Genomic DNA, 10,498 nt, shown 5'->3' with positions numbered 1-10,498 from the left:
TCGAAGCCGCCACCTGCGACACGGAGCGAAGGGGCTGAGCCCACCATGGGGGTCACATCAGCCCATTGCCACCCCCCCATAGCTCCCCCCCCCCCAGCCCCTTACTCTCTTCCGAGGCGTTGCCATCTGAGGAGTCATCTGAGGCACTGAGCCTCTCTGCCGGGCTGGGGGGGCTGCTGCCGGCGGGGGGCTGCCCCGAAGGCTGGGGGGGCTCCGGGAAGCTCTGCTCAGCCAGTTCTCGCGTGGGGCTTTCCTGAGGGAGGGGAGACAGGCGGGAAGGGACCCTCGCTGGAGGCACGCCTGGGGACGGCATCCGAAACCGCCGCGGGGCCGTGCCCAGCGCCCAGCTCTACCCACCTCCCGGCTACCCACCTGGTCAAAGAGGTAGATGGTAACGTCATCGTAGAAGGAGACAGCCTTCTTCTTGCGCTCCAGGTCCTCGCAGAAGGCTCGGAGAGCAGGCTGGGCATCTTGAGGAGGCTGCGCAGGTTCCTGCCGCTCTGGCTCTCGGCCACCACGATGGGCACGGCCGCCGGCTCCTCCTCGCTCTCTTCGCTTTGCTCCTGGATGTTGTAGCAGCGCAGCTCCTCATCCGACTCGTCGCTGTCCTCCGTGTCCTCCTCCTCCTCCTCTGGCTCCTCACGGTGCTCGGGGGTGGCCGGCCGTGGCTCCCGGACAGACGGGAGTGGGGAGAGGCCCGGAGGTGACTCACCCTCCGGTAGCAGCGTGCTGGGACCCCCCGGTGCATCGCCCAGCCCAGTCCCCTCCAGGGGCAGCCCCAGTTCCCCAAGCCCTGGCGTGGGGGGCACAGTCTGTTCGCCCCCAGCTGCAGCTCCCCCAAGTCCAGGGACGCCCTCAGGTACACAGATCTCTCCGATGGACGCCGGCTCCCCGGGGCTCGCCAGCACCGGGGTCAAGAAGAAAGTCTTGTGTGGCGCAGAGCCCGGGGGACAGCCCTCTCCGTCGGGGTGCGGGGAGCCGCCCGGCACCAGCCCCGTGCCAGCGGGTCGCTGCTCGGTGCCAGGCACCTGCCCCGTGGCTCCAGCCAGGGTGCTCCCAGCATCTGTCCCCTGCCAGTCCCCCACCAAAACCCCTGCCACCGGCGCATCCACTGCTACTGCAATGTCAGGCACTGCCGGGGGGCTGCCGGGTGCCCCCGGGGGGTGCAGCGGGTCCTCTCCCGGCCCAGGGGCTCGCCCTAGGTCCTGAGCAGGGGACCGGGGACCTTCCTCTGCCTCTGGGGTCTGGGACCCATCACTGTCCTCCTCGTCCTTGGGGCCACGCTCGGCCTCGGCGTCGTAGTCAGAGAAGTAGGCAGAGTCGCGGTAGGGGTTCTTCTCGGCGAGGCTGTGCAGCTCGGCCCCGAGGGAGGTGGAGAGAAGCGTTTCGGGGGCCGAACCCTCGCCCCCCGGCAGCCCCGGGGGCGGCTTCCCCAGCTGGCTGAAGGTCTCTGGCTCGCGGGGCTCGTGGGGCTCTTTGAGGACAAACTCAGGGGACTCGTTGTTCTCGGTGTCGTAGCCGCTGTCGAGGGCCTTGGGCTGGCCGGCGGGGACGAAGGCGGTGGGGCTGAAGACCTCGCAGGAGCTGGCTGTGGAGGGGATGTCCAGTGACTCCAGGGAGTCCGGTGTCCCCACCTGCTTCTGCAGGGACTTGAACGCCGGGGCTGCCTCCACCCTCTCCATGTAGTCCCCGGAGAAGTCGGTGAAGACGCCGGAGGTCAGCTCCGCCGTGTCCTCATCGCTCCCCTCATCCGCGCTGGGGAAGCTGGCGCTGGAGAAGGTCTTGTCCGGCGTCCGGTCCGCGTCGCCAGCGGGACACGCGCCGCTCTCAGCATCGTCCTCCCTGGGCACCGGCACAGGCACCTCGGAGGCCTCCGGTGCGGGCTGGCCACCGTCTATGCCGGGCTCCATGGCAGGGCCAGGGTTCGAGGCGGCGGTGCTGGCCACAGGGGCAGTCTCGCTGGGCCCCGGGGCAGCCGCGGCGTGGGGCAGAGGGCTGCAGGCAGGGCTGCTCCCCTCCGCGCTCTCATCCGGGCAGGCATCGTGCTGGGCCCCTGCTCCAGCTGGTGGGGCCGTGCTGGGGCCCCACGTCGTGCCGGGGCTGCCAGCCAGCGCTGCTGCCTGCGAGCGGCCGGAGGTTGATGAGTCACGGCTGTGCCAGGCCTGGCGCCGCGGGGAGGGCGAGCGGCACGGGGAGGAGGAGCCGCCGGCCATGCCAGGGGGTTGATCCTGCCGCGGGCGGCGAAAGTCGTGGCCCGGTGGGGACCCCCCGAGCTGGGGTTGGCCACGCGGCACGGTGCCCAGCGGCTTGGCCATCAGCCCCCGGAAGGTGATCATGCGGCGGTAGCACCAGCTATCGCCGGCCGGGGGTTCGCGGGAAGCCGGGCTGCCGCTGCCGATGTTGTTGTTGGAGGAGCTGTTGGAGGCCCAAGGATGCCGCTGAGCTGGGGGGCTCGTGTCCTGTGGGCGGGGGGCTCCGGGGGGGCTGTCCTGGCCCAGCTCCAGCGCCACGCAGTCCGGCTGGACCCTGCTCTGCTCCGGCAGCCGCCCGCCCAGCGGGGCTGCCCGCGGGTCCTCGTACCCCCGGGGGCTGTAGGCGCAGTTCACCGATGGGGAGACGCCCAGCGGGTCGGCAAAGATGCTGGGCTGGAAGCTGGGGATGGGCCAGTCCTGGCTACCCGGCTGGGGGGGCTCCTCCTCCAGCAGGTACCCCTCAGCCCCGTGGCTGGGGGACGGCTCATAGCCCCGTGGCTCCTGCCCCAGGCAGGGGTAGGGGTAGTACTCAGCACACTCCCAGGAGCCCTCGCCCGCCGGCACGTGGCCCAGCAGCGGCTCCATGCTGAGCGAGACGGTGGGGCTGCTGTCGGAGTCGTAGGCGCTGCCGCTCCGGGCACCCTGGGCTCTCCAGCAGGACGGGGGGTGCGGGGACCCCCGCTCGCCTGCCGGGCTGTAGGCGCTCATGGCATAGTCCAGCTCGGCGCCGCCCTCCCCGGGCCCCTCGATGCGGATGTAGTACTCGCTGCCGAGCGAGGGGCTGTGGGCGCCCAGGATGGGCACCACGCCGGGTGCCGGCAGCCCGGGGCAGCCCGGCGGCTTGCACTCGTAGCAGGAGGGCGAGACCCCCAGGCTCAGGCGCCCCGCGGTCGTGGCCGGGTAGTAGAGGTCGTGGTAGCGAGCGGCACTGCTGGGGCTCAGGGACCCCAGGGGCGCCTGGAAGTGCTCGGTCTTGGTGTGCTCCCACTTGTACTCGAAATTGAGGCCGTGGCTGGTCTCCATGACGGTGAGGATGTCGTCCCCGTCCGATGGGAAGCCGTCGGCCGAGAACTGCTCCAGCAGCGGGAAGGAGGAAAGCTCGGGGCCGTGGTGGCTGGCGCTGGCGCTGCCGTTGGGCTTCATGGAGTTCCAGCGCTTCTCAAACTCCTCCTCCGCTTCCGTCGCCCCTTTGGCGCAGAGGTAGGAGAGCAGGAGGTGCACCTCCTCCGCCGTCGGGCGCTGCTCCGGCTGCAGCCAGCAGAACTGCATCACCTCGTACCTGCCGCGGCGAGGGGCGAGGGTCAGCCCCGGGCCCCCCTGTCCACCTGGGGACAGGGAGGGGAGAGGGAGGGGGCAGGAGGCGGCCGCAGCCCGGCCCGGGTCCTCACCAGCGCTCCGACAGCGAGAGCTTCAGCTGAGGCTTGGGCAGCTTGAGCTGCTGCTCCTTGATGGCGTAGGCGAGCACTTGCCGGTCGGAGTAGTGGTCGTAGGGCTGGCTGCCCAGCTCAAACAGCTCCCAGATGGTGACACCCAGTGACCTGCAGGCAGGGTGGGATGCTGGGGGGGGGCACGGGGAGACCCCAGCCCCGCTACCGGCCGGCAGCCCCAAAGCCAATCCACCCTGATCCATCCCACTGAGGATGCCCTCATGCCAGATGCCTCCTTGGCCGCTGAGCCCTGCAGCAGCCCCCCCCCCGACACCCCCCACACACACCCCCCCCACGCCCCCGCAGACCCCGCTCACCAGACGTTGCTGGACTTGGTCTGGTCCACGATGAGCAGGTTGCCATGCACCTCGTCGATGAGCTCGGGCGCGATCCAGCGCAGCGGCACCCACAGCTGGTCGGCCGTCACGAAGTAGTCGTCCTGCCAAGTATGCAGGGTCAGTACGAGAAGAGAACGTCAAACCTACGCGTAAGGGACCGGCCACACCGCGGCAAAAGCTGTCCCCGGCCCCGCCACCCCCTGCCCTCCCCACCCACCCACCCACCGCTGCACCCCAGGTCCCTGATCCCCCCCCCCCTCCCCGCACATGCTCTTCTCCCTCCACCCCAGACCCCACCTCTGCTCCTCCTGGCACCCACTTCTCTTTTCTGCCTCCCAGTGCATCCTTCCTCCCCCCTGCCTGCTCCCCCCACCATCTCCCCATCCTGAGCCCCCCTCTAACCCCACAGTCACCTTCTGCTGCCCCCCGCTCCCCAGCCCTGTGATCTCAGCCCTGCCGGGAGCAGCAAACAGCCCAGAGCAGGCAGGACAGACAGACAACCCCCACTGGCAGCTGCCTGCAGGGCCCTGGCCCTGGCAGAGGGGCATGTCCAGGCCAGCCCGGGCGGTAATGGGGAGCCCTGGCGGCATTGCACCCTGCTGGGCAGGGGGCCAGGGTGCTCAGGGGCAAGCAAACCCCCCCCCCTTCTTGCTCAAGAGGAGCTGTCGGCCCCAGCGGGGGACAATCCAGGGTGGGGGGGCGGGCAGCCTGGTTCCTGGGCACAGAGAGGTCCCTGGCAGGGTGGTCTGCGGGACAGCACCCCGCTGTCACCCCACAGCAAAGCCTAGGGGCCAGGGAGCTGCCCCGGCACTGCTAAGGAGGGGAGATGCGGGCGTGGAGGCAGCGGGGTGCAGGGCTCAGTGCAGTGGGTGCTGTGGGGTGCCGCCACGCAGCCCCCAGCCCCCTCCTCCCCCAAACCAGCCTTACTTTGTACTTGCAGTGCGAGAGCCCGTAGTCTCCGATCTTGACGGTCAGGTCGGCGGTGAGCAGGCAGTTCCGCAGGGCCAGGTCGCTGCCAAGCAAACCCCAGTGCTGTCACCCCCACCGCGGGTGGCACAGGGGCACCCCACCACTCGGGGGCCGAGGGTCTGTGCTCGGGGACACCCCCCCTGGGAGCAGCGCCGCAGCCAGCGGGCTGGTTGTGGGAGCAGGACGGCTGTGCCAGCGTTCTCGCTGCCGAACGCCGGGCGTGCCGATAACCAGCCACCAAATGCACAGCAGGAATGCCTGCGTGGCTCCAGCTGCGCCGCCGTCCATCCGTCCATCCGTCACGCGCTGAGCCAAGCAGAAAGCGGGTGTCCCCGGGCAACGTGAGCCCTGGCACAGAGCCGGGCTCCCGGGCGGCTGCTCCAGCCCTGGAGGGATCACACAGACGGGGCACACGCAAGACCCCCCCCTCCCCGGTGCAGCAGGACCCACCGAGGCTGGGATGCCCGTGGGAAGCCCCTCTCTGGCACAGCGGGGTACACCACTTCCCCCCCCCCCCGCCATCGCACTGGACACCCTCGTGGGAACCCACCCGCAAAGCCTGGCTTGGGTGGGGAAGGTCCGTTGGCCCCCGGTGGCAGCGCACCCCCCTCCTCAACAAAATCACTGATGCTGGAGTCTCTGTCTGCAACTCACTCAGCACCAGGATATTGTTGGGCAGGAGGAGCAGCGGTGGGGCAGGAACGCTGGCATCCTGGGGACCCCACACGTCCAGACCCTCCGATTCCTCCCCAGCCCCTCTCCGGGGCGCCAGGCCAGCCTACCTGTGGATGTAGTTGTTCCTGTGCAGGTGCAGGACGCCGCAGGCCACCTCGCACGCCATCCTCTGCAGGGTCAGCGGGTCTGGGGTCATGGCCTCGGCCCCCCGGCAGCTCCGCAGGTACCCCTTCAGGTCACCCTGCAGGGCAGCGCCACTGTCACCCTCTCTGGCCCTCGCCTCGCCGGCGGGGCTGAGCCTGCCCTGCCTGCAGCCCTGCAGTCCCCACCGAGGGACTGCACGGCACGGGAGGGGACGAGGGGGACTCACCAGTGGGCAGAACTCCATCACCAGCAGGTACGGGGTGACCTCGGCGCACTGGGCCAGGCACTGCAGCAGGTTGGTGTGCTGGAGGGCCCTGTGCGAGGCAAAGAAATGGGGGACACATCGGTACTGCACCGGCCAGCATGGGGGGGACGGTGGCAGCCCCCCAGGGAACCATCTCCCCACCTCCTTTGCTGCTGCACTGGGGCCAGCGCAGGGGCCGCCGGGAGCACCGGGAGCGGGTACCAGCATGTCCCAGCGCCCCGGGACGTGCCACAATGGGACATTTGTTCAGCTCTGCCAGGGCAGGGAGCAGCTCCACACCGCCCCCCCTCCCCGCCTTGGCCCCGCTCTGCCCATGACCTCACTGCAGCCCGCTGCCCCCACGCCACGGCCAGTGGCTCCCGGCACAGCTCTTGTCCTGCCGCCGTGAACCCCAGGCTGGGACAGAGCCGCGCTGCCCGCAGAGCTCGACCGGGCACCTCCCAGGGCAGCCACGGCTCTGCTCGGCAGCCAAACGTGGCAAGGAGGGAACCAGGCACCATCCCAGAGCATCCCCGCTCCCGGCTGTGCCTGGCACCGCGGGGTGACCCCAGATGTACCTGTAGGGCTGTGCTTCCTCCAGGAACTGCATCTGGTCCTGCACGCTGGCACTCGCCTTCAGCTCCTTCACCACCACCTGGGTGCTGCTGATGCCCGAGTTCACCTCCCCCAGGAACACCTGGGGCGAGGGACAGGCTTGTTCCCTTCCATCCTCATCCTCACCGCACGCCCCATCCTCATCCCAAACCCTGTCTTGCACAGCCCAACGCCTCACCAGGGTGTCACCAGGACACCCTGGCACTCACCTTGCCGAACCAGCCATGCCCGATCTCCTTCAGGTAGAGCAGGCTCTGCCGCCCCAGGTCCGCCGACTTGAGGAGCTGCACTGTAACAGAGCACATCCAGCTGCCCGCACGCCCTCCTGCCCGCCCGCCCGCCTTACCCGCCTTACCCGCCGCTCCCGGCCGAGCCCTGGCATCCCCACCGTGCCAGCCGGTGCCAGGCCCCGCACCGCCCCGGGGGGCTCCGGAGCAGCACCCCCAGCAGCCACCCCCAGGCCGCCTGGAGCCAGGGCATCCTCCTGTCCAGGCATCCTCCCACAGCCGCGCTGAGGGCGACGCGGGGTACTGGTGTCCCCAACTAGGGTGGCAGCGGGGGAGCTGGTTCCCTGCCCCTTCTCCTCCCCGGGGACCAGGGAGAGCAAAGCCGAGCCCGGCGGGCGCTCTGGCATTTAGCCCCTTCCCGGCCCCCTCCCCAGCGCAGGTCCTGCCCCTCGAGCACCCATGCCAAGGGCGGACAGCAATGGGGCCATTGTTGGGCTGCGCCGCCTCGCCCTGCCACACTACTGCCATTCTCCGGGCTGGGGAGCGATGCTGGGCAGGAGGGGGGCCACAGCCGGGTGCCCCCCCACATTCCTCTCCCACTCACGGGCTTGTTTACACGGGACCGGGGCTCACAGGTGTCACAGTTTGGGGTGCCCGTCTCCTGTCCCGCCGCAGTGGGGTGCACACTGGTGCCACTGCACAGGGCTGGGGACAGGCCACCGGGACCCTCGCACAGGGGTCCCCAGGGACCTCGGCTGCCTGGTCCCCCACACCCAGGAGCTGCTCCTGCCAGAGGCTGGGGCTCCACTGGGGCCAATCCTCCTTAGCAAGGGGCACTCACCATCCCCACCCCACCCTGCCATCACCTCCCCGCAGCCCGGTGATGTGGGACCCCCTCCCCGCAACCGCGGTGCCCAGGGGGGGGTCCCACACAGACCAGCACCTGCCCCCACCTCGGCTTACCTGAGCGCCCCGGCTGCTTGGCCATGGGCAGGGAGACCTTGGTGAGGGGCAGGACGTAGACCTCGGGGCCATGCTGGGGGGCAGGCGAGCCCTGGGCCGAGAGCTCCGTCACGTAGTCGTCCCCCTCGGCGTTCTCAAACTCCTGGGCCGGGGGGCACGCGGGGGGGCACACACCGAGCAGAGACAACTGACCCTGCGGGTTCCCCGCCGCCCCGACGGGCTCACCCGCATCCTGCGCATCACACACCACCCCACCCCCCCCACACCAAGCACGAAGACCCCAAAATCACACCCTCGCAGCACACAACCCTGCCTGCACCCCGCTGGCAGACCCCAACTGTGAGGATGGCCCTGGGGCAGGCACCCACTCCCCACCGCCCCCCATGCCATTACCTGGCCGCGCCGCCCGGACAGCCCCCGGCTCCCGAAAGCCGCCTGGGCGAGCAGGTAGGCGATGGTGAACATCTCACCCTGCTCCTGCCCAGCCTGGCCTCATGGTGCTGCCAACCCCGCCGGCAGCGCTGCCACACGCCGTGCCACGCACCACGACGCGCCGGACATGGGCAGCGGCCAGCCCCGGCCAAGCACCCCTATATAGGCATCGCGGGGGCACGAGGGGGCTCATTGTTCCCCTCCAGCACGGCGAGGTGGTCCGGCCGGTGTGGGACGGTTACACAATGGCCTGGCGTGTCCCCCCCCCTTGCCTGACCCCCCTCCCGCCGCGGGCGCCACAAGCCTCCACAAAAATCCCAGCAATTAGGGAAAAAAAAAAAAAACCCATTTCTCGGCACATTCTGTGCCTGTGAGGTCAGGGTGCCTCCCACCCCCGGGGGCGTGCGGGTGGGACTGCCGAGGCCCTTAACCATGCCCTGGCCTGGCCCCGCACAGAGCTGGGAGCCTGGATGGGTCAGGATATGGCCCGCAGTGATGCTGAGCCCCACAGCATCCAGGCTTTGCAGAGCAGGGGGGCTTGGCTGGGTCAGGATATTAACCCCCCCAGTGATGCTGAGCCCCACAGCATCCAGGCTCTGTGCGGAGTGGGGATCTGGCTGGCTCAGGATAAGGCCCCCAGCGATGCTGAGCCCTGGCAGCACCCTGGCAGACAGCGGGGCTGAGCTCCCCCTGAGCAATGCTCATCCTGGGACATATCCTGCGCTGGCGCTGGCCCTGGCAGCAGCGGGGGATCCTGCCCTGGGATCCTCCGGGCACATCCATCCTTCACTGGGCTCCCAGTGGAGAAGCCCCTGGTGGTCCCAGGTCAAGCTTGGCCCTGGGAGAACCTCTCCCCGCCTTGTCCCCATGTCCCCAGCTCACCTTGAAGCCGATGTCTCCCTTCTTGCAGCACAGGCAGGCCAACATGAGGAAGATGAAGGTGAAGAGCCCCGAGAAGGAAACAGCCACCACAGCCAGCGAGGAGGACCAGGAGAGCTCGCTAAGGGGGGTGCCGTCTGCGGGGACAGGAGGGGGTCGGGCTCAGGGCAGGGGGCAGGGGGGGACCAGGGATGGATGAGGCTGTGCTGGGTGGGGGTCCTGTTGGGGTGGGGGGTCACAGGGTGTGGGGGCACATCAGGGCTCACGGCAGCTTTGGCGGGGGGCAGCAGAGGTCTCAGCACCCCTGTCCCAGCTCAGCTGACTGCCAGGACAGGTGGGGAGCCCAGGAGGGACCCCAGAGCCAAGGCAGGACCCTGGTGGCAGCCAGCGCGGAGGGGGACAGGGGCACAGTCCCCATGAATGCAGGGTGGCAATGACACCCCGTGGGCAGCTGCTGCACCGGCTCGGGGGGGTCCAGGCACTCCCTCCCAGCCGAGCCCCGGCCCTAGGGTTTGCCCACCGGTGGGTACGGCAGCAGCCCTGGATAAGGTGGCATCCGAGGCTGGAGGGATGCCACACCTGCGGGAACTGGGGGGACAGGCAGCTGGTCCCCAGCACCCAGAGCCAGCTCCTGCCCTGCCTGCAGAGTTCGGAGATGAGATTCCCCAGGGGAAGGGGCTGCCAGAGCCCTGCCAGCACTGCCTGGAGCCCCCAGCCCCGCTCACAGCTCTGCCTCTGCCCCGCACTGCCCCGCACCGCTGGGCAAACCACAGCTCCTGCCCCCCGAGCCCCACGCCAGCTCTGGACCCTAGGCCACTGGGCACAGGGAAGGAGATGCTGCTGATGCCAGCTGGGCACCTCATCCTCCAGGCACCAGCACACCCCAAATCTGGCACCCACCGCCCCGCTCCAGCCCGTGCCATGGCTGCGTGTCCCCTCGGGGTGGCAGGGAGCATGGTGGCAGCGGTGGTGGCCGGTGCCCAGCTGCCATTCCCCGCCAGGCCCCCACCGCCGACTGCAGCTGCCACATTACTATTCTGCCCGGAGCCTGCCCAAACAACCGCCGCGATTGTGGTGGGAGGAAGCCGGAAGGCCATGGTGCTGCCAGCGGAGCCGGCCTCACCGGGGACCCACACACAGCCCCACGGTGCCCAGTGCAGTGCCCTCCCCGCGGGACATCGGGGCTGGGACGGGTGCCCTGCCCTAACCCACGGCCCCGCTCAGCCATACCTCCCTGCCCAAACCCCATCCAGTGCTGTGGTCCCTCCCCGGGCCACCAAGCGCGGTGCCGAGCCCCTCGAGGATGCTCGTGGTGCACACGAGGCTCCCACAC

The 10,498-nt window shown here is 69.8% G+C and overlaps 1 protein-coding gene across 1 annotated transcript in view; it reads right to left on the bottom strand.

Moving 5' to 3' along the window:
- The window catches only part of LMTK1 (lemur tail kinase 1), a 9,812-nt gene extending 1,918 nt beyond the window's left edge, over window positions 1-7,894 (bottom strand). The window contains 11 exon segments of the mRNA XM_086473837.1: window positions 106-253; window positions 373-449; window positions 452-3,531; window positions 3,641-3,790; window positions 3,997-4,118; window positions 4,945-5,029; window positions 5,769-5,902; window positions 6,032-6,119; window positions 6,628-6,746; window positions 6,874-6,953; window positions 7,855-7,894. Coding sequence (XP_086329963.1) covers window positions 106-253; window positions 373-449; window positions 452-3,531; window positions 3,641-3,790; window positions 3,997-4,118; window positions 4,945-5,029; window positions 5,769-5,902; window positions 6,032-6,119; window positions 6,628-6,746; window positions 6,874-6,953; window positions 7,855-7,879 — 4,108 coding nt within the window. The 5' untranslated portion in view covers window positions 7,880-7,894.
- Between the last annotated feature and the right edge of the window lie 2,604 nt (window positions 7,895-10,498).

Source organism: Leptosomus discolor, chromosome 15 (genome assembly GCF_034619465.1).
Source record: "Leptosomus discolor isolate bLepDis1 chromosome 15, bLepDis1.hap2, whole genome shotgun sequence".
NCBI lineage: Eukaryota > Metazoa > Chordata > Aves > Leptosomiformes > Leptosomidae > Leptosomus > Leptosomus discolor.
The sequence above is the reverse complement of the archived record's forward strand: the minus strand, read 5'-3'. Positions and strand labels throughout refer to the sequence as shown.